This window comes from Podarcis liolepis, assembly GCF_965112155.1.
Source record: "Podarcis liolepis genome assembly, chromosome: 1".
NCBI classification, from domain to species: Eukaryota; Metazoa; Chordata; class Lepidosauria; order Squamata; family Lacertidae; genus Podarcis; species Podarcis liolepis.
Window position 1 is genome coordinate 118,120,038 of NC_139554.1, and position 24,416 is coordinate 118,144,453.

Below are 24,416 nucleotides of genomic sequence, written 5' to 3' on the forward strand. Positions count from 1 at the left end.
AAACAACAACCCCAGATTTGCAACATCTGTCTTTGTGCTCTAAAAACCTTTTATCTGCCAATACAAATTAACCCAGGCCTGGCATGACAGTTTTGCAAAAGTTGAGAATACAAGCCAGAACACATTTTAACTTCAGTTATATAGATAGCCGGTTCCCTGTCTAAGAAAGATGAGGGCGCAGGTATCATTCATTATTGCATAGATGCACCCTCAGTGCCGAAGTCGGGCTGCAGGCAAAGGGAGGAAGAACTTCGAGTCAATCTCTCACTCTTAATAATCGTAAACATTAACTTGACAATAGAGGATCGTTTATAAAATGAATAGTGCAGCCAAAAAACAAATAAAGTACTGCAAGCCTCTACATCATTATACTTATGAAGAATGTTAACTGGTAAGATTCAGACACAATTATCAGAATCAAAATTACAGTGGTTCTCAGATGCCTTGGTACTCAAACGACTTGGAACCCAAGCACTGCAAACCCAGAAGTAAGTAGTCCGGTTTGCGAACTTTTTTTGGAAGTTGAATGTGCTCTGTTTTGAGGTTACGCTTCTGTTTTGAGTGCCACGCTTCCGTTTGGAGAGTTACGCTGAGGTCTGTCTGTTTTTGCTATTTATTTTGCATTTTTCTTTTTGCGGCTCCTTTTTTGTGACTGTGTGGAACCCAGTTCAGCTACTTATTGATTGACTGTGTGTGACTGCAATACATTGTTTATTGCTTTCATTTTATGGATCAGTGGGCTCGTTAGATAGTAAAATCCATGTTAAATTGCTGTTTTAAGGGTTGCTTTTTAAAAGTCTGGAACAGATTAATCCATTTTGAGTTACTTTCTACGGGAAACCATGCCTTGGTTTTGGAACACTTTGGTTTTGGAACGGACTTCCGGAACGGATTATATTTGAGAACCAAGGTACCACTGTAGCACCATTGTTCAGGATTGTTCTTCCTCCTGCGTGTGGTGAGTGGGGACCCTGTTGCAACAGTTCTTTGAACAAAGACCAGGCTTACTGTTAAGTTGTGGGTGAACATATCAGATGACACAGCGATTCTTCAAACAGCTCTTGTTTATTCACAGGCCAGAACAGAAATGAACTGAAGGGTTCAGTCAGCCTGCTTATATAGAGCTCCAGTACAACGTAACTGTAACAACTTTCTGTAACTATCCAATCACTGAACGTCACTTTCAATCCCTTATTTGCATATGTGGACCTGAACTATCTACAGTATCCCCCTGCTGGCCCAGGGTGAAAACTTCAGTACATAACACTTACTAGCTGCTTTGCTTCTCAATATACTCTGGTGGCCTCTGTTATTTTCTCCTATCGATAGGGAACCCACTTAAGGACTATATAAGGGCCAGCGGCGTAGCGTGGGTTATCAGCACCCGGGGCAAGGCAAGTAATTTGCGCCCCCTAACCCGGGGCAAGGCAATTAATTTGCGCCGCCGCCCCCTAACCCGGGGCAAGGCAAGTACAGTAATTTACCCTCCCAAGCAGCAGCAGCGAGGCTTCTCTTTCCCCCGCGCTCTCCTGGAGCTGCCTCTTTTCATTCCTTACTGCAGCGTTTCCTGGCTGCTCCCCCCCCCCCCACTTCCCCTCTCTCTCCTCCTCGCTCTGCTTGCCTTGCCCTGCCTGAGGGTGCCCTGAGGAGACTCCGCTCTCCTTTTTGACCAGGCGAGGTGGAAAAGTCTCTTCCCACCCCCTCGCCAGACTCCCTGCTCGGCTCGGCTCACTACCCAGGCGGCCAGTGGAGAGAGAGCCGCAATTACCATAAAGCTCCTCTCCCTCCGCTCGCCAAGCTGTCAAAGCCCCGGCAGCAGCGGCAAAGGCAGCAGCAGGCGCAGCCAGACCCCCGCCAGCCAGCCCGCCCGCCCGCCCGGCTTCCTCTCCTTTTTTTGCCCGCGGCAGAAGGCTTCGCTCTCCCCCTTCCGCGACCTCCTCGCCAAGCCGTGGATTTTAGTAGGGGCAGAGAGCTGCTAGTGCGAGCGCGCCCCCTGCCCATGTTGCGCCCGGTGCGGCTGGCACCCCTGGCACCCCCCACGCTACGCCACTGATAAGGGCTGAATACCCCATAAAGGAAAGGGAGCAGTTTTTTCTTATAACAAGGGACATCAGGTTAGTAAAGGTTGGCATAAGTCAACCCTGAACAATTTGCCAATAAGAACTTCCACCAAAATGTAAGGCAATGGCCGCAAAGCAAAACGTGCGTCGGAATTAGCAATGCCAAATGTAAACAAATTAGCCAGTAAAACAATCAACAGCAAGATTGCATCAGCATTGCATAAACAGTTTCCAGGGAATTCAAAGGCCCTCTTCTCTCACCAGTCCCCACTGCTCATTCAACACATAAGAGGACAGGATGTGTCAGACTAGTGAGCAAGGATAATAGAGCCACGCTAGCTCTTCCTGACCGATGGTGTTATTTCCAGCACAAGCCCTCTGAAACTGTAAATATCTTTACAGTTTTCAGCAACAGTAGCTGCCTTTCAGTGGAGAATCATTATCCAGTCCTCAGTAACATAAGCCTTCTGGACAGATCGGCCCCGAAATTAGTTCTAGGCTCGGCTCCAGAGCCGTATTTTATCGAGGAGTCGTGATGTAAAACACTACGCGTTTCTGGGACTCTGCAATGGGTGGTGGAGGCAATCCTAGCACTTGCAGCAGATACACTTGTGCAGCAAAGCAGAAAATATTGTTTTATTGTTCCATATGCACATCTCCACATGGTGCTGAGAGCGTCTGCATGCGCAATTAGCTCTGGCACATCGGCTTTCACCACCACATGGAAGAGAGAAGGCTGAAGCTGCATTTGTGGGATAATCGGCTGTGGCCTTTCAATGCCTCAAATAGAATAAAATTGCTAAAGAGAGAGGAGTGTTTGGCGAGATTGCAGTGCGTCCATGTTCATGCCTGCAAACAGGACCGCTGTCACCTTCCATGAGCCTATAGGCAGAGGCAGTCTGGAAATCCACGTAGAAGGAAAATGTACAAAACAAACAAACAAACAATTTATTATTTATACCCCACCCACCTGGCTTGGTTTCCCCAGTCACTCTGGGCGGCTCCCAACTTGGCTTCTCGCAGCGAGGGAACCGCCAGAAGGCCCTCGGCGCTGGACCTCAGTGTCCGGGCAGAACGATGGGGGTGGAGACGCTCCTTCAGGTATACTGGACTGAGGTCATTAAAAAAAACCTGGGCAACGGCGCAACATCCGCCAAGCCTTCCTCGATCTCCTTCCCCCTTTGTTTTGACAGATCAGGGAAGGCTCGGGAGTCATGGGCAGGCGGTCGTTGCCCAGGAGGGGCCATCCTGGTAGCGCAGTTGGCTCTGGCTGGCTTCAGGAGCTGCTCGCTGCCGTGGTGCAGGAAAAATGGCGGGCGCCATGGCAGCAAGCAGTGAGCAGCAAGCAGCAAGCTGCTCCTGAAGCCAGCCAGAGCCAACTGCGCTAACAGGCTGGCTCCGGGCTGCTGAGGCTGCTTCTGCCATGTTTCCCGGGGACAGATTTGCAAATCTGGGGACTGTCCCCGGGAACCGGGGATGTCTGGTAACCCTGTCTTAGCCTTTCTTCTGAGAAAGTCCACTCCAACTGTTGCATTAAATGTTCAACAGTATACCTGAAGGAGCGTCTCCACCTCCATCATTCAGCCCGGACACTGAGGTCCAGCTCCGAGGGCCTTCTGGCAGTTCCCTTACTGAAAGAAGTGAGGTTGCAGGGAACCCGGCAGAGGGCCTTCTCAGCAGTGGCACCCGCCCTGTGGAACGCCCTCCCACCAGATGTCAAAGAGAAGAACAACTACCAGACTTTTAGAAGACATCAGAAGGCTGCCCTGTTTAGGGAAGCTTTTAATGTTGAACAGACTACTGTATTTTAATACTTTGTTGGAAGCCGCCCAGAGTGGCTGGGGAAACCAAGCCAGATGGGAGGGGTATAAATAATAAATTATTATTATTATTAATAACGCTGTGCATTTATGTTTCACAGGGTGCGAAAGAAGGGCTTTGCACCTTTGTACAATATGCATGTGTGCTTGGGCCCAGGGTCTTTTGCCTCACCATCCCCACTACTGACTCCCTGTTGCTACTCAGCTTAAAAAATAACAATTAAAAATGTCCCTGGATTCATTGAAAAAAATCTGGTAATCATAGGCTAAGAGTGTAAACAAGCATCAGGGATGGGGAGGAGCTTGAGGATTGGGCAGAGGAGACAGGCGGGCAGAAGAAGGATCAAGGGGAATGGACCAGTGATTTGTGGGGTGATGTGCCACTTTAAGGCAGCTGCTTGAGGAGGAGGAGAAGGAAGAAGAAGAGATCAGGCAGCTCTCCTCGGCACAACAGCACAAGCAGCCCTTCTCAGCCAGCGTTCCCAGGCCTCCTTGGCTGGCGCAGCTGCCAGAATTGGTGTGCCTGCTTCTGGAAGTGTGCTTTCAATCGGTGTGCCCGCTTCCAATGTACAGCAGCAGCGAAGGCCGAGGAGGCGGATGGAGGCAGAGGCTGGACACCCAGGATTTCAAACAGAAGCTGGGCCAGCTTCTGTGAATCCGGGATTGGGTGGTATGCACTTTACCTGGCTCTTTAGGGTACATGTGGTGGTTTTGCCCCAAAATCACCCCCTTTGGGGAACACGTTTTTCAAACAATCAAATGATAGATCCTCCAAGTGTCTCTATTTTCCAGGGCCGTCCGCGATTTGGAGAAGTCATCCCAGTTTGCTATTTGATCCCAGAATGTCCCACTTTTCCTTAGGATGTCCCTCTTTTCATTGCTGAAATGTTGGAGGGCATGGAATTATCCAACCCCTGAGCCGTCTGAACAGTACTGTACAGTATAGGGAAGGTTCTGTGTTTTTTAAATGTTTAATGTTTTGTTTTTATATATGTTGGAAGCTGCCCAGAGTGGCTGGGGCAACCCAGTGAGATGTGTATTAATAGGAAAATTATCATTATGGAACGGGACGTCCCTAGAGAAATGTTGGAGTGTATGAAATGATAGGACAATTGCTACAAGCAGACCCCAAACTGGCCCTACCATCTTATTTTACTCCTCAGATCAAGAACATTCTCCATTTATTAAATGCAGCTAGATTAGTGATGGCCATTGTGCTTATGGACAAATTAACCATCTCACAAAAGCAATATTGATCTGGGAGGGCGGAAGACTCACACCTTCTATACAACATGGCATCCTTTTATTGGCTTCGTTAAGACAATCAAACATGCTTTTCACCCTCCATCGACTCACAGAACCTTATGGAGAGACACTTCCATTTGATTGCCTTTCTTGGAACCTGTAAAACTACAACCTGCCACTATTTTTCTTTCTTTTCGGTACAACTACTAAGCTCTGTTTTCCATGTATGGCTACGTTTCGCTACTTGACATTAAAAATCAATTTTTAAAAAAGTTTTATTTATTTAAGGAGAACTTATGGCCTAAATTTTCACAGCAGTAAGGGGATGGACAGGAGGACAACCAAGTGGGGAGAGGAAGAAGGCTTTGTAAAAAGGATGAATACATAATGCACAAATGCCATTACATGAACTTGGGCTTAATTCTTACTCTCCAACATTTCTCCGATGAAAATAAGGACATCCTATTCAACAACAACATCTTCATCATCATTATTATTATTATTTATACCCCGTCCATCTGACTGGGTTGCCCAGCCACTCTGGGCAGTTTCCAATATATATATAAACATAATTAAACATTGGGGACGCGGGTGGCACTGTGGGTAAAACCTCAGTGCCTAGGACTTGCCGATCGTATGGTCGGCGGTTCGAATCCCCGCGGTGGGGTGAGCTCCCATCTTTCGGTCCCAGCTCCTGCCCACCTAGCAGTTCGAAAGCACCCCTAAGTGCAAGTAGATAAATAGGTACTGCTTTCTAGCGGGAAGGTAAACGGCGTTTCCGTGTGCTGCTCTGGTGCTGGCTCGCCAGAGCAGCTTCGTCACGCTGGCCACGTGACCCGGAAGTGTCTTCGGACAGCGCTGGCTCCCGGCCTCTTAAGTGAGATGAGCGCAGAACCCTAGAGTTGGACATGACTGGCCCATACGGGCAGGGGTACCTTTACCTTTAATTAAACATTAAAAGCATCCCTATAAATTGCTGCCTTCAGGTGTCTTCTAAAGGTTGTAGAATTACTTATCTCCTTGGTTTGGGAGTCACAATAACCAGACCCTCCAAAATTTCTCCAATGAAAATAGGGACTTCCTAAGGAAAAGTGGGACATTCTGGAATCAAATCAGAAACTGGGGCGGCTTCTGTAAATCCATGATTTTCCTTGCTCTGTCAAGTGCATGAGGCCACAACAAGACTTTCAAGCTTTGCAGATGTTTATAACAGATTGTCACGGAGAAACTCAGAGAATGATAACAAAACAAACAAGCAGAGGCTAGATACCGCCTTTCTTTTCTTTGACGGAGTTCCTACCATTTAAATTGTTGCACTTCTTTGCAAGAGTTTTTTGAATTTCTACTTAAATTCTAATATTTGCCCTTCAGTGAAGTTCAATGCGTTTCAGAAACTGAAGCAATGCACACAGAAGCAAGCACCTGCGTCCAGTCAAGTCCCATGCTTATCCAATGCACAGAATTGCAGTTCGGCTGCTCCAAATAAATTGCACCATTGTTTTTTAGTGTATATATGTGTAAGAGAGAAAGGCAGGTCAAAGAGCAGCAGCACATAGCACAACCCTATACTAAACCATGAATCAAAATTATTCTGCCACAAAACTGAGAAATCAGCTAGCCACCATTCTGAGGAATGAAAAAGATATTGAAAGAGAACAATCAAATCATTTAACTAGTTGGATATTATACCCAAGTCCTGCAGTTGATAATGGGAGCAACCCATTCCCCATTGTACGAAGTATGAATTAACAGCCATTAGTCTAGCAATTCTATTAAGCAAATGAGATTTTTCTGCAGCCTCAAAACGTTGTAAAGCTGAAGAACACGGTACCACTTAGGTGAAATGGCTGTTTGGGTGATTTAACTACAATTCCTGTAAGTTAAGTAACAGCAACAGCACGTGCAAAAAGGGAAATAATCGCTGGCATTTAGCTAGCAGAATTCAGCTCTGCCCTAGGGCACGGTGCTGAAATGAAGTTTATAATCTCCCGAGTCCACTCGGTTACAAACTGCAGGTGGCAAATCAAATAGCTATGAACTATGTTCCCTGTATGTGAAAATCAATACCCGAGAAGGTTCTTTTGCTACACCTCCTTTGACAGCAATTTAACAGCAAGGAGAAAACACATGTGCCAGTGAAATGTGAGATGTAAGGAGGGCGGCCGGCTGCAGCAGAACAGTGACCCTGGCAAACCAAAATCAGTCTCTCGCCGCCTTCTGCTTGGAAGAGTTTGCAAGGGGGGAGGAGTGTGCACAGGTGAGGAAGGGAAATCCGAAAGGAAGGGAAACTGGAAAGAAAATAATAATAATAATAATATCACTGCAGACTTAGCAGGAGCTACCTCATTTTCTAAAGCCAGCTTACATGATGTCGCGCTTTTGTCCCACAAACAGGGGACCAGACTCCTCCAGCATTTAAACGGTTGCCTCCTTTTCCCCAAGGATGACTTTCCTAAGCGCTACGCAAAACAGCTCCTTCTTCATATTTCCTTCCCGGCGTGTCCCCTGCAGTGCGCTGCGCGCACGGCTTGGGCTTCCGACTTAAGATCCTCGTCGCGGAGGCCACAGCTCAACTGGTGCAACCTCCAGCGGCTTCGCTTCATTATTGCTGCAGATTAATGTGACACTAATTGGTCCTGAGGCTGATCTATTTATCGAGTCTTTTACACGTATTGGGCTGCAGAATAAAAGCCACTTAGCTATTAAGCGACCAGCAGCAAGGGCTGGCTGTTTTATTCGCTCCTTTAATGCATTTGATTATGGCTTTCCAAGGCACCTTTTCGCTTTGAAGGGCAACTGGTCACCTCTCAGAATGTTTAAGTGACAGGTTTATTCATTTTTTCCTTTTTGAGGAGGTTCCCCCCACCTTAAAAATAGCCATCAGTCTTAGGCCATTTTTTTTTAAAAAAGTGAATATGGACTAGACTCCTAAATGCAGATGATTGTTCTTGCTCAAGATGAAATATTTCGTCGTCAAGCTAGCTGTTATGCATTCCCAGCGTGTGTGCAGAAGCCTAGCGTGACACCAATTTACATAATTTCTCTTCTCCAAGCGGCTTCAAACAATAATAATAGGCATCTGAGATAGAATCTATTAATTTTAAAGTTACTTTGGCGGATATCTTTATGGAGCGACTTATCAAAAGGAACCTCCCGTTAAGATCCATAAATTACAAATGCGTTATCACTTCCAGGCCATTTTGGGAGTCGGGGGGGGGGGTTAATTCCAAAGAGACGAGAGACAAACGTTTCCAGGTTTCTCCTATGGGAGCAGCTGGGAGAAAATGGCAGGAGGAGACGAGCATCCAATAATTACCTACATCAGCAATGAATTGGAAAATTAAATTAAGTCGGGACTGTTGTGGGTGGTTCATTGGCTGGGGAAGAGACATACAGACACGCACATCAAATCTGGGTTTAGCTCAAGGCTGTCCTAGGAGATTGCCTATCCTGGGGCAGCCATTTGCGGTGGCTGGAGCAGAGAAAAAAATACAGTGGTACCTCTGGTTGCGAACGGGATCTGTTCCGGAGGCCCGTTCGCAACATGAAAAGAGTGCAACCCGCAGCGGCGCATCTGCGCACGCTCGGGTTGCGATTCGCTGCTTCTGCGCGTGTGCGTGAAGTCATTTTACACTTCTGCGCATGAGCAAGCGGTGAAACCCGGAAGTAACCCTTTCCGGTACTTCCGGGTCGCCGCGGGACGTAACATGAAGTGGACATAACATGAGGTATGATTGTACTACTGCTTTGCCCACATATGAATGATAGCCAAGAAAGGTTAAGATGAGTACAGTAGAGATGTGGGGATTCAGCTCAGCATGCAAGAACCTACTAAATCTGCACCGTTCAAAAAATAAATAAATATGTGAACCAATCCACGACTGTCCCTCAGAATTCTCTGAATCTTGCAAGGGAGTCCTCCAGCCAAGTAATGTGTAAATAAATGCTAATAATAATAATAACAATAATAATTTATTTATACCCCACCCATCTGGCTGAGTTTCCTCAGTCAGTATTAAGATTATTAAGGGAAAGTGTGTGTGTCAATGTGGGGTGTATCTTCACTGTAGCAGTCAAATACAACATTTCCTGTTTCCTAGAATGGACACACAGGGGAATGCGGCTCCAGACAGGGAGGACTTCCTGTCATACCTGCGCTGGAGCCTCCTGCCCCTGTGTGTGACCAGGTAGATGGGCATGCAGACCCTATAAAGGGGCTAGTCATCTTCCTCTTTTGCTGCTCTTTTGGCCCTTTGGTTCTTTTACCACCTTCTGCTGGCTCTTAGCCATCTGAAGAAATGAACCTATGCTGCCAATTCTCGTAGTAGACCAGTATGAAGTAAGCAGCACATAAGCGGCACACAAAACACTACCAAACCATTCTACGCTCTAAATCTTATATTAATAATCCAAAAATTGAGGTTTTGGTTTTTATCACCAGTGACGAAAGAAATTAAATATTGTAGCTTAAGCCAAGAAGGAATGTAACATATGGACTGTAAGTAGAGACTTTTGTACTTGTCCGTTCAGATATTATTTAGAAATTTTATTTAAAAACTAATAAGTTTTGGTTTGTGCCACCAGTGAATGTTTATAAATATATCAAAACCATGAGAGAATTTATTGAAGAAGCCTGAGACTCTTCATGGGCGAAACAGGTGGCAAACACTGGCACCCTGTCTAATTCTCGTGCGTAACATCACGGACACTTTGAGTGCAACATCGCTGACACTTCGTTTGATCAAACTTACCTTTGTTGATATCTACAGGAGCCTGGCTAAAGGAACCTTGAAGACTGAATCTTCCTTTTGGACACAATTTGAATGAGTTTCCTGTTTGTGGCTTCTGTAGTAGATCTTGTACCTTGTTCTCTCAATTTTTGGATTATGAATATAAGATTTAGAACGTAGAATGGTTTGGTCGTGTTTTGTGTGCCGCTTATGTGCTGCTTAATTCATACTGGGCTCTTAGCCATCAGCACATGGCACATCCTTATGGAGGATGGAAGTCACAAGGTAGAAAGTCTGAGGCCGAGCTCAGACTTCTTTTCTCTACAACTGTAACTACAAAATAAAGCCTGCCTTCAGGACAATACTGTGAACTGAATGTAAGTAAACTTTATCATTATTTTTAAAAGAAGACTAATGTGTCACTCTTCTTTTAGAGGGAACTAAAGGGGAAATTTAACAGGAACAATCCAATCTGGACAAGCCACGCTGGATTGCTCAATTTATTTGATGGTAATGAATCCATGGGATGCAGGTGGCGCTGTGGGTAAAACCTCAGCGCCTAGGACTTGCCGATCGCATGGTCAGCGGTTCGAATCCCCGCGGTGGGGTGAGCTCCCGTCATTCGGTCCCAGCTCCTGCCCACCTAGCAGTTCGAAAGCACTCTTAAGTGCAAGTAGATAAATAGGTACCGCTTTATAGCGGGAAGGTAAACGGTGTTTCCGTGTGCTGCGCTGGTGCAGGCTCACCAGAGCAGCTTCGTCACGCTGGCCACGTGACCCGGAAGTGTCTTCGGACAGCGCTGGCCTCCGGCCTCTTAAGCGAGATGGGCGTGCAACCCCAGAGTCGGTCACGACTGGCCCATACAGGCAGGGGTACCTTTACCTTTACCTTTAATGAATCCATATACTTGCTTCCGGGAATGTGATCTGCTACTAGCTCACTAGCATGAGTGAGGAAGGATAACATTTAATCAATATATCCTCTCCTACTATCCACAACATTCCCACAGTACATACCCAAAGTACCATACTAAAATTGCTTTTCCTGGCAGTCCGCCAGGAAACAGGAAGAAGAGTGAGCTAGAAAAATCTTATTGTCATATGGTTGGGAGAAGTATCATGCTCTGAAGCCTTATATGGTCCAGATGCAATCATGGCCTAGCACAGGGTCAGGTGAGCTTGCAGTTGTCACAGTCAGCTGTGTGATCCGCATTTTTAACACACACATTGGCTTCACAGCAGGAAGACAAAATGGAAGGAAGCTGAACATAACAGACCATTAATCAGATCACTTGGCCGTGTGGAAAAGAAGCGGCAGAAGTAAGTCTAAAAGAACATGCCTTCCCTATGATTCTTAGTGGAACAACTGACAGATCTTACCTGGCAGACAAAAATGGCTGTCTCCTACCCCAATTCACGGACACCGCTCAAAATATGGAATTTGCCATTTTAAATGCCTTTATATTGGTTGACTATAGTAAAGCCTAAGGCCTTATTGGCTACATGCCTTTAAAATAAATAACCCCGAGCAAATAAAAATATACTTCCTTCAAAGTACAAACTAAATCAGCAATTTTCATTCCACCTCAAGTTTCTGTGTCATCTAATATGCCCCTTTTCTTCAAAAATAAGCCATGATCCAAAGGGATACACAGTACACTTCTGCTTGCACAAATACCTCCTTTTCCTCAGCTGCCTCACTGACTAACCACCCGTGAAACTCTGAGGATGTTTGGTAGCAAACTCTGACTTAGCCCCAGGAGCCATGGCCATATTGGAGAAGCAAGGAATTAAAAAGGAGGAATGATTCTGCATCAGGAATCTTATCAACAGAAAGAAAGGGTGCGGGGAAGCCTTTGAATGTTAAAGTAAAATATTTGTGAATCTGGTACCCTACCTGTTTCAAGCTCTCTCTCTTTCCTGGAGCAACCTTTGAACAACAGCTCTGATACATCGTCAATATGACAGCCAGGGCTGTAGTGGTTAGCGTGCTACACATCACCTGGGCAGACAGGCAAACTAATTCCAGTGTACTGGAAGAAGCAAAGATCACCAGTGTTGAAGCAATGATTCTTCAAGATCAACTTCATTGGACTGGTCATGTTGTGCGGATGCCTGATGATCGTCTTCCAAAGCAACTACTCTGTTCCGAACTTTCAAATGGTAAGTGTAATGCTGGTGGTCAACAAAAGACGTTCAAAGACTCTCTCAAGGCAAATCTAAAAAAATGTAGTATAAACACCGACAACTGGGAAACACTGGCCTGCAAGTGCTCCAGTTGGAGAACAGCCTTTACCAAAGGTGTTGTGGACTTTGAAGATGCTCAAACTCAGGACGAAAAGGAGAAACAAGGAAGGCACGCTTGGCAAACCCTCACCTTGATCAACTCCCTCTCGGACACCTATGTCCCCACTGTGGAAGGACGTGTGGATCCAGAATTGGCCTTCACAGTCACTTGCTTTTAAAACCATGTTCATGGAAGACAATTTTACTCTGCTATGAGTGATCGCCAAAGAGGAGGAGGAGGTTAGAGTGCTGGACTAGGAAGTGAGAGACCAGGGTCCACTTCCCAGCTCAGTTGTGAAGCTCAGTGGGTGACCTTTGGCGAGCCTCTCACTCTCACAGAATCATAGAGATGGAAGGAACACCCAATGGTCATGTAGTCCAACCCCCTGCAATGCAGGAATCTCAACCTAACCCACCTTAGAAGGATAAAATGGAGAGAAGCATGTGCACCATCTTGATCTCCTTGGGGTATAAATGTGATGAATTAATAAAATAATAAATAAATGCTCAGTACAATGATGTTGTCCTGAACCCCTGGCCTACCTGGCGGCAAGTCGCTAAGTTGAATCCCCAGTCCAGGTTTGAGGTACATATCTAAAGTCCAGTCCCACAGAGATCCTGGAGCTCCCAAGCTGAGGCCCATCAACATGGGCATTTGAGCAGACACAGTCCCTCAGCTCTGCTTCCCTGTTGCGCTTTGCATGCTGATTGCAGCATCTGGGCCTGATGAGGCAGGTGACCCTCACCTGTTCCAAGCCACCTCCCAGAGCTAGCGAGCCCCACCTGGCCAGCTAGGGGGCTGGGCTGTGGGCCCTTGCCTACCTCAGCCTCCTAGAGCACCTTGCCTGCTTCTCCCTACACCTCAGAACCCACTATGTTCATGGAAGAAGAGGAGTTTGGATTTGATATCCCGCTTTATCACTACCTGAAGGAGTCTCAAAGCGGCTAACATTCTCCTTTCCCTTCCTCCCCCACAACAAACACTCTGTGAGGTGAGTGGGGCTGAGAGACTTCAAAGAAGTGTGACTGGCCCAAGGTCACCCAGCAGCTGCATGTGGAGGAGTGGAGACGCGAACCCAGTTCCCCAGATTACGAGTCTATCGCACTTAACCACTACACCACACTGGCCCCTGGAGACAGGGGACCCTCTGGCTCCTGCTGCTCTGGTTCCTGTGTACTGAACTCCCATCCCCTATCATCCTCCATCAATCTGTGAGTACGTCCTACACCAACTTCTACTTCCCCATCCCCTGCTTGCCCCAGTGTGTCCCAGTCCCGGTGACACCCCTCACTGGGATCCTCTTCCTCCTTTTTCTTCTCCCCGTTATCCTGCCAGTTTGTGACAGATGTCTTTCTACAATTCACGAGAAATAAAGCAATTGGCACAAAATTGAAAAGAACAGCTCGTAACTCTATACATAAATTAGAGGAGAGAGGGCAACATTTTATTAGCCTTGAGTGGGTGGGTAGAACTAACTTTCCCCTTGTTTTTCTGTCAGAAAAAAAGTCTCCACGATGCATAAACATAAAGGGGGTTCTTTCGCTTGGAGCCAGAAACGCTTTGCCCTTCCAGCATAATAGTCGGCAAAAGAACCCGTCAACATCACAATATTCCACTGCTTTTTTCTTTTTGCACACATGAGAGTGTGCACTTGCACGGTTCTAGAATAAATACGCCGGCTGTTTTGTCACAGATTACTAGACTTCTGCGCCTGATGATTTTTCAGGCTCGGTTTTGATATTTTCGTCCTCGATGTATCAAATGGCGCAAAGGTAATTTTCTGCCATGAATTATTCATATTCTGTGCTTTTGTGACATTTGATATATTCTAAAATATTTAGAGAGCCATTTAATTCACTAATGATAAGGGAACTGATTCTAAAAAATGATAAGCTCCCTCAGAGGCCTGAATAAATAGCTGGCACCAAGGCCTCTTCTTTGCCTCCTTTTGTTGTTGTTTGAGCAATAAGCTCAAAATGATAGGGATTCCGTTCTGTTATCGACCGCGGGATTCAGAATAGGTAAAAGCTTTGCCCCGAAATGATCATCATTTCTTCCCTCACGAAGTCTGTTCAGATGACAAGACAGTATCTGTAAACGTTTGTGCTAACGGTGAAACTGTTATGTTACTGCTTTACATGTTTTTAGAAGCTCCTTAATGTTTATTAGCTTTTTTTAAAAAAAAAAATTTCTTTTGTATTGCATTAGCACTATGGCATTTGCCACCCAGAACTATCTGGGGAGGAAAAATGAGATGGAAATTGAAGGAAAGGAATGTATCAACAAATAACTGTATGAAAAGATTGCCTGCCATCACTGCAGATTATTAAAAATGAGTCCTGTGCTGAAGATTGCTTCACCTTTTGTGGCTGATTTACAGCAGGGGTTCCAAAATTGCTCGCCACAGGGACCAACAAAAGGAAAAGGATTTTTTTGTCCTTGTTTAGGATCCCCTCATCAATTTCAACCATGGACCTGAATGTGGGAATCCTTAAATGTTACAAGAGGAACACTGCTGCATCAGACCACAACCCCATCTAGTCCAGCATTCTGTTCTCGCGATGGCCAACCAGCTGCGCACAGGACGCCCACCAATAAGACAACTGCGCAACGGCGCTCCTCTACTTGCATTCCACAGGAGCCTCTGACATGGGAGGTAAAGGTAAAGGGACCCCTGACCATTAGGTCCAGTCGTGGCCGACTCTGGGGTTGCAGCGCTCATCTCGCTTTATTGGCTGAGGGAGCCGGTGTACAGCTTCCAGGTCATGTGGCCAGCATGACTAAGCCGCTTCTGGCGAGCCAGAGCAGCGCACGGAAACGCCGTTTAGCTTCTCGTCAGAGCGGTACCTATTTATCTACTTGCACTTTGACATGCTTTCGAGCTTCTAGGTTGGCAGGAGCAGGGACCAAGCAACGGGAGCTCACCCCGTCGTGGGGATTCGAACCGCCGACCTTCTGATCAGCAAGTCCTAGGCTTTGTGCCACCTGTGTCCTGACATGGGAGGTACAGACCCTCCAAATGTCCCTATTTTCCAGGGACGGTCTCATTTACAGGAGCTGCTCCGGTTTCTGATTTGATCCTCGAATGTTCTGCTTTCTCTTAGGACATCCCTGTTTTCATCAGAGAAATTTTGGAGGGTATGGAGTTATGGGATCCCTGAGCCCAAGAGAGAAGTAACTATAGAACCTTTAGAAGGACCGCCTCTTTCCATGTTAATCTACGTGGACCCTGAGATCATCTTCTGAAGCCTTCCTTTGTGTGCCTCCTCCTCCTTGAGAGGTCCAGAGGGTGACAACATGAGAATGGGGCCTTCTCTGCAGTGGCTCCCTGTCTGTGGAATGCTCTCTCCAAGGAAGTTTGCCTGGCGCCTTCATTATACAGCTTTAGGCGCCAGGCAAAAATGTTCCTTTTTAACTAGGCCTTTGGTTGACCTGATTGACATCCTGCAACATTTAAAATGTGGGTTTTGGAGGGGGTGTTATTGGCTTACTTATTTTTATTTTATATATTGTATCATTCCTGTGAACCGCCCTGAATCCTCCGGGTATAGGGCGGTAGATAAATTCAATATAATAAAATGACTATGAAAAGCAGTAGAAGTATGAGATGATCAGAACCCTCTGAACTTGAAGCATGAGAAGTCCTATTAAAAATTTATAATTTGGCTGAATATTCGGACTATTTGATATGTATATGTATAATTTGGAATATTTAAGGTGATTGGATTGGATTGTTAAAGTGGAAAAGTTAATAAAAATGTTTTTTTAAAAATCAATATAATAATAATAATAATAAAGACATCCGAAGGCAGCCCTGTATAGGAAAGGTTTTTTAAAAAATGTTTAACTTTTTGTTATGTTTTTATGTAGCAAGGTGCCCAGAATGGCTAGGACAACCCAGTCAAATAGGCACGGTATTATTATTATTATTATTATTATTATTATTATTATTGACATCCCTATTTTGATCAGAGACATTTTGGAGGATTCAGAAGTATAATCCCGATGACTTGTTGCTGTTAATTGTCTTATCCTCCATTTATTTGTATTTGCTTGAGTTGGCAAGCATCAGGTAGTCTATCTTTAAGGCTTCTGTGATTTCCTGGCGACTGTCACTCCTCTGCGGTGGTACCTCAGGTTACATATGCTTCAGGTTACATACGCTTCAGGTTACAGACTCCGCTAACCCAGAAATAGTGCTTCAGGTTAAGAACTTTGCTTCAGGATGAGAACAGAAATTGTGCTCCGGCGGCGTGGCAGCAGCAGCAGGTGTTTCAGATGTGCTGTACCTTTGGCCCTCCAGACATTGCTGAACTACAATTCCCACAATCCCTTGCATTGGCCGTGGTAGCTGAGGCTAACAAGAGTTGTATTTCAACAACATCTGGAGGACGAAAGGTTCCCACGCCTGAGCTACTTCCTACAACACTAGGCCTCTCCCCCCTGCCCCCCGGCATTCTGTGCCCATCAAACCCACTAAATGCCAAGTGCAATTTTGAAATACAGTGGTACCTCGGGTTAAGTACTTAATTTGTTCCGCAGGTCTGTTCTTAACCTGAAACTGTTCTTAACCTGAACCACCACGTTAGCTAATGGAGCCTCCCGCTGCTGCCGCAACAACAGCGTGCTATTTCTGTTCTCATCCTGAAGCAAAGTTCTTAACCTGAGGTACTATTTCTGGGTTAGCGGAGTCTGTCACCTGAAGCATCTGTAACCCGAGGTACCACTGTACTTAAAAGCCAGTGCCCATGCAGTTTCGGTGCATCAAATCAACAGGACTCAGGGTAGAACACTGCAGACAGAAGCAGGCTTGAGTTTCAATGGACAAAGGATCACCTGGGTAAGGAACCTGTACTGATTGCAGCAGTGTGTCTTCCCATTTACTCTCGCCTATACAGGAAAGATGGAAGGCACAAGGAGAAGGGGACGACAGAGGACGAGATGGTTGGACAGTGTTCTCAAAGCTACCAGCATGAGTTTGACCAAACTGCGGGAGGCAGGGGAAGACAGGAGTGCCTGGTGCGCTCTGGTCCATGGGGTCACGAAGAGTCGGACACGACTAAACAACTAAACAACAACAACAACAATACAGACAAGCAACTGCCTTCACCCCTGTGAGAGGAAATGGGAAGTGTTACACTAGACAACACTATTATGGCGAAAGGCATTTGTTTTTCTTTTCAACACGGTGACACACAACACATGCACCCTACTCACACTCTTCCCGTTCCCTACACACACGTCCCATAATGGCAGACAAAATATTGCCGGGGCTCATATACCATATTTTTCCATGTATAAGACGCCCCCTATTTTGGGGGACTCCAAATTAAGAAAATACCCCTCAGCACTACCCATGTATACAACGAGCCCCAATTTTAAACCTAATTTTTTAGTAAAAAAAACTAAACCCCTAGTCTTATACACGGAAAAATACGGTAATTGTCATGCAGTCAATGCAAAGCAAAGGCAGACGTCGTACCCTCCTCTGACATTTCTCTGATTAAAATAGGGATGTCCAATTCCATCATCATCATCATCATCATCTTCCTCTTCATCCTTTTATTATTTATACCCCGCCCATCTGACGGGGTTGCCCCAGCCACTCTGGGCAGTTTCCAACATATATAATAAAACATTTAAAAACTTCCCTAGACAGGGCTGCCTTCAGATGTCTTCTAAAGGTTGTATAGTTATTTATCTCTTTGGCTTGGGGGATCCCATAACTCCATACCCTTCAACGTTTCCCTGAGGAAAATAGGGAAAGCGGGACATTCCGGGATCAAACCAGAAAAACCTGGGTGGCTTCTGTAAATCAAAGGCTGTCCCTGGAAAACAAGGACACTTGGAGGTTCTGCTCTTTCAAATTTAGTGGTGTGAGGCCAATATCTGGAGCCCCTCGCCTTCAGTTTCCTACTTCATAGTTGTGACACCCTGTGGTAGCCTAAAGACTCGGCGCCTGTTGCCTGTTGTGTGTGTGAACAGCCACTCTGCCCTAAACCCACCTCTGTGCAGAGAGATCACTTTGGCCAGCATTTCCAACACTTTTGCCTAATAAACATCACCTTCTAGTAATAAGTTCACCCAATTGCACATGAACGTTCCAGCCTGGAATTTAAAATCAAGGAACCCATCAACCTACCTTCCAGTCGAGCTCTCCTTGGCATTACATGGGTCTCTTCTGCAGTCACAGGGGAATCCCCTGTGCCTTATGCTCTGGTGTTTGAAAAGAATTGAGATGTCTACCAGATGCAAGCTCATAAGAAGCGCACCTGAAACGTAACAGGATATTGGCCTGGCTGATAAAATATTCATGCTGATTGCCGTCAATCAATTGCTGGTGTTTTTAGCGTTGGCTGTAAGCTGAACTGTGCGTGGTACATTTTGTTTGTAGTGGTTGGAAATGAGCTGGCCATGAATCTTCATATTCATAAAACTTGAGCTGCACCTCCAAAAGGTGCTCAATCAGATTTTTAAAATATTAAGTAAAGACAATGGGTGAAATCACTAGACTCAGTCTGCCAGTGTAACAGAAACCACCTACAAGGGCACACCAATAATCTTCTTTGGAGGATAGGGAAAACCCCAGAGAAGATTTGCGGAGCATGAGACTACAGGAGTGAGGAGGAGGAGGAGGAGGAGGAGGAGGAGGAGGAGGAGGAGGAGGAGAAGAAGAAGAAGAAGAAGAAGAAGAAGAGGAGGAGGAGGAGGAGTTTGGATTTGATATCCCGCCTTTCACTCCCTTTAAGAAGTCTCAAAGCAGCTAACATTCTCCTTTCCCTTCCTCCCCCTCAACAAACACTCTGTGAGGTGAGTGGGGCTGTGAGACCTCAGAGAACTGTGACTGGCCCAAGGTCACCCAGCAGCTGCATGTGGAGGAGTGGGGAAGCGAACTTGGTTCACCAGATTACGAGACTACCGCTCTTAACCACTACACCACACTGGCCCAGAGTCCTTGCCTTCTCCGTAGATCTGTCTAGCCCTCTTTCAAAGCCACTGCTGGTTCCTGTGGGAGGGAGTTCCGCAGTTTAACACAGCACTGCGGCCCCAAAGTGTGCGAGAATCTTCTCCACTGCTCTTAACCACTACACCACACTGGAAGGGGGGGGTATCCTTTTAGGCGTGTGTGTGTGTGTGTGTGTAGCTATATCTACCATATTTACACAAGCATAATGCACCATCAAATCTAACACACACCTCAATTTTCAAAACCTTGAAACCAAACAAGTACCTTAATTTTTGTGACGTAATTTGGCCAAAGAAAGGTGTGCATTACATTCACATAAATATGGTATATCTGTATCTCAATCAAAACTGGACAACAGCAAAAACCAACAAAGTGAGCAGTAATCGTCATTGCCATTAAAACCATCAGCGGCAATATTCAGGCTGCAAACTGCAAGTGATTATACAATGAATTCGAGAGCTTCTCTTCAAAAGTGCTGTCTTTCTCTGGGACCTAAAGAGCCACAGGGATGAAGCAAGATTAGCTTCCCCCACAGGAAGGGAGTTCTGCTAATTTGGTGCCACCGTGGAAAAGGCCATGCTCCCCAGTGAGTACTGAGCATACACTGACTTGAGCTTCAGGGAGGATCTTAATATGCACGTGGTGTTTCCTTTTCGGCCAAGAATTCTTGTTCATATTAACTTTGACTTGGATAAATCATTGATATATGTGTGTGCAAACGTTCATATATTCTTAAATTCTATCCCTGCGGTTTGGGGACTAACTGATGGACGACAAAAATGCATTCTGTGAACCCTTGTGGCGGGCAAGAGATTTACGCTGAAAGGCTAGAAGGGTAAAAACCCACCAGACCAAAAGCCACCACCCACTATGCTGTAGTATGGAGATTTCATTGCCCTTTCTATGTTAGAACACATGGCTTATAACCATCAACCTCATTTATATACCTATTTTGACATATGAACTGACTATATGAAATCTATATGTTTAAACGGAAATTGATGGAATATTTTTTATGGTTAATGTCAGCTGGCAAAGTTTTAATTTTTTAAAAAATTGCAAATAATTTTGAACTAAACAAGAAAATGAGAACAATGTGAACTTAATTCCTCTCCCCCCGTTCATTTTAAACCGAAATTACAAAAGGCGGGGGTGAGGAAAGCCATAATTAACTCTGTTTTATCAGCTGCAGTCCCCTGGACTAATCTTGCACAAAGGCCAAGAGAAAGTTCAGAAGAAAGGCTACAGTTTTTAATGCAAATCCGAGTTTAAAAATAAATAACACTAAGGCAAGAGGTGATCTTAATGAGTAAGACTGTTCCAGGATAATGACGAGAGATGGGAAAGGAGCCGCTATTATTCAGTAATATTCCCGACAGTGTTTTGCTCAGCTGCAAAAGTCCAGTCAAAGAGCCTGGGACATCACCGAGTGCAATCTCAATCTGTTAAAATCCATGGGAGCTTTGATATTTTTAATGTGATGTAGCACATGTACACTGAGGGAGACAGGAGCTGATGAGCAGGGACAAAAGTCAATTCAGTTGGTTTCTTTATTTGTAAGGTCATAATCAGACAGGCCTGTCGAGGAATGAAGAGATAAACATTGCACAAATTCTTCAGCCTTCCCTTTGCTTTGTACCGTGCTATGTCTCGGACGAACGGAACAGCCACTGAGCAGTCTCAAAGCTTATATACACATCTATATTAAGGCAAGCGCTCGTTGGACCCTTGCTGCTCTGTTATATGGCGTTGATTGCTGGTTCATTTCGCAGCTGCTTCTGCAGCTGGAACTCTTCTTCTGCCAGTATCTTGGCTTTCGCAAAATTTCCTTTTGCGATGCTCCTGCTGTCTTGCAGGCATGGTGCTGATTGCTGGTGGTCGCTTGCAGGAGATTCCCAATCTCACTGGAGCTAAGATAAGGCGGAGCAGCCTCCCTCCTGGCTCGCCTTGCTTGCAGTCAGAACAAATCCCCGCAGCTCAGGTCCCTCCGGCGCAGCCTGTCAATCTTTGCTCTCAAAGCGGGGAGTGTATTTTCCCCCCTTGTGCTAAAAATGCAGACTTTGGCATTCAGAAGAAACTTCGTTTCAATATCCCTCCCCTTCCAAATAAATAAATATAAAGGAACACTCAGCCACATTTGATGGAAATGCATCTCTGTTGTGCCACGCAGTCAGAAGACTTGGAATTAAAAGAATAAATGAAAACCCCTAGAAAGCTCGTCAACAATCCAATTATCCAAATGTTTATTTTGTTAAATCTCCTAAGTATTCTACTCATTATGTGCCATGGCTGTTGCATACCTCTACAAAAAATAGCGCTTGTATTTATGAGTTCTGCTCATCAAGATTTTTCAGCCGTCTTAAAGGCAATTTTGAAATTTAATTCTAGGAGACAGGAGTCCCCCATCACTAGGCTCACCCGCCTCTAGCAGATCCTGAAAATACGTCAGGGGATAAACTGAGCAGATTGCAATTGCTACAAATTTTGCAAATGTCATTCGAATCATTTTACCTCCCAGCATGAGACTGAAGCCATTTCATAAAGAACCCAGATTACCTTTTAAAATATCAGTCAGCTAAACGGTATAGTTAACAACAACAACAAAATTATGGCTCTATAATAAGTATTACATTCAACAGCTCTGATTAAAAGTAATGTGGTTTTATAGACCTTTTTTATCACTTAAGACATCTACTTCATCTACTTTATCTCCTGTAATTGTGCCCTTTTCTTGTCCTGCAACATAGCCATTAGGACAATACTCAGAGTGCTGCAGTACTTGACACACCAAGTGCAGTTTATGTTAGCTTTGTCTCTTTGAAAGAAAATGACTTGGAGGAGGTGTCTGACAGTTCTTTACTTCTCTGATTCCACAGCTCAGACGGCGCAAAGGTGTCAACTTCCCTCATGCAATTATGGCTAGAGAGCCCAAGCACAGGTTGAAAAGATATGCTTTGTTTAAGAATAAAATGTAAAAGGTAAAGGACCCCTGAATGGTTAAGTCCAGTCAAAGGCAACTATGGGGTTGCAGCACCCATCTCGCTTTCAGGCCGAGGGAACTGGCGTTTGTCCACAGACAGCTTTTTGGGTCACGTGGCCAGCATGATTAAACCGCTTCTGGTGCACAGAGACTGTGACAAGTTCTAGAGCACACGGAAACGCCGTTTACCTTCCGCTGCAGTGGTACCTATTTATCTACTCGCACTGGCGTGCTTTTGAACTGCTAGGTTGGCAGGAGCTGGGAACGAGCAACGGGAGCTCACCCCGTCGCGGGGATTTGAACGGCCGACCTTCTGATCAGCAAGCCCAAGAGGCTCGGTGGTTTAGACCACAGCGCCACCCACGTCTTAAGAAGAATAAAATGTAATCAGTCAATAACCACTCAGCTGTTTAGATTGGCTCTTTCCTTGGGGGTGGGGGTAACTCAAGGGCAATAGCCACTAGCAACGCAACAAAACTACTACCCTAACACGGTTTCCTCTTGCCAACAAAATTCAGGAGTTGTGTGACGAGGAGTCAGCAAGCCATAGAGTTGCATCCTGCAAGACCATCTCATTAGTGCAAAGACTTATGTCTATGTAATGGGATATCTTGTGAGAGAACTAATGGCAATGAAAAGACTGAAGAAACACAGACCCTGGTCCTTGTGATATAGACAAATGAGGCTGAGGAACTGGGGATCTCTGGCAGGCAGGAAAGGGGAAGCTATGGTTCTCCCAGATGTTGCTAGACTAAATCTTCCATCATTCCCGACCATTAGCTGTGCTGGCTGAGGCTGATTGGAGTTGGGGGACGCCAGGTTCCCCACCATCTCTTTAAATAGCATAGGTCTTTCCCCTCTTCTCAAAATAAATGGTTGTCTTCTACATTTGGGGTCACTTATCATTTGCATTGCTTTCATATATCACAGCAACACATTTGTACCATATACTTTTGGTAGACCCTCACAGTTTGCTAGTATATATGGTTTTTTTCTTTTCTTTTCAGAAGAGTAGGATGAAGAAGTCATTGTTGTTGTTTAGTCGTTTAGTCGTGTCCGACTCGTCGTGACCCCACAGACCAGAGCACTCCAGGGACTCCTGTCTTCCACTGCCTCCCCCAGTTTGGTCAAACTCATGCTGGTAGCTTCGAGAACACTGTCCAACCATCTCGTCCTCTGTTGTCCCCTTCTCCTTGGGCCCTCCATCTTTCCCAACATCAGGGTCTTTTCCAGGGAGTCTTCTCTTCTCATGAGGTGGCCAAAGTATTGGAGCCTCAGCTTCACGATCTGTCCTTCCAGTGAGCACTCAGGACTGATTTCCTTCAGAATGGAGAGGTTTGATCTTCTTGCAGTCCATGGGACTCTCAAGAGTCTCCTCCAGCACCATAATTCAAAAGCATCAATTCTTCGGCGATCAGTCTTCTTTATGGTCCAGCTCTCATTTCCATACATCACTACTGGGAAAACCATAGCTTTAATTATATGGACCTTTGTCAGCAAGGTGATGGTTTTCCCAGTAGTGATGTATGCATAGCATCATAAAATTGTAGCATTGCGTCCCTCCCTGAGGGTCATCTAATCCAACCCATTGTGCAATGCAGGAATTGAACGCTTACCCCTTCCACCCAGTGGGCGGCTGTTGCAGATCCTCGCTCAGTCGCCATTCCGGGGGAAGTAAAAAAAATCAAACAAACAGAATGCACATGGCTAGGCAGCCATTGAAGGAATTCCGCTTGGCTGCCTGAGCAGGTGACTCAAGTTCCTGCCAGCTGCTGCATTTCAAATTGACCAATGAGTGAGCTTCTCAGGGGGTGTGCCTTGCTGGCTGAAAGGGCATTGGCTGCACGCATGCCTGGGCAGCCAATGGGGCATAAAAGCTGGCCGCGCCTTCCTATTTCAGCGTATCGAGTCTAACCCAGTGCATTGTGGGAATATGTGGCTGTTCCATACAGGGATCGAACTAGCAACCTTGGCATTGTGCTTCGAGCCCCAAAACCCATCCCAAATGGAAATACAGACACAGTGGAGACAGAATTTAGTTTAAATGTTAATGGACAAATTTTGGGCACAACTTTATTAAAATACACAAATGTGACTGGTATTGGCTTAGGCATTGGCATCAAACTATATCTGGCTCCTGCCCCACCCTGCAGGAAGTCTGGAAGGGTAAACAACCAGCAGAGGGAGTTCCATCAGTGTATATTGACTGGTGTTCACCCCTGGGGTTCCTGGGGGTCCTGGCATAGCCCTAGCCCCTCTCCGCCCTAGGGACGAGATTCAGACCCCCAGATTCCTTTAACGGAATACCCCATACATTGGAGGGGCAGG

At 45.7% G+C, this 24,416-nt stretch overlaps 1 protein-coding gene across 2 annotated transcripts in view; it reads right to left on the reverse strand.

The window, feature by feature from the left end:
- MYO3B (myosin IIIB) overlaps positions 1-24,416 on the reverse strand; it is a 292,153-nt gene that overhangs the window by 257,459 nt on the left and 10,278 nt on the right. The window contains exon 1 of one of the 2 annotated variants that reach the window (XM_083467559.1): positions 7,491-7,538. The exons of the other annotated variant lie outside the window; for it this stretch is intronic. Within the exon in view, the coding sequence (XP_083323685.1) occupies positions 7,491-7,492 (2 nt within the window). The 5' untranslated portion in view covers positions 7,493-7,538. Of the gene's footprint in view, positions 1-7,490; positions 7,539-24,416 lie in introns of those variants that run through there. 2 annotated transcript variants of the gene reach the window in all.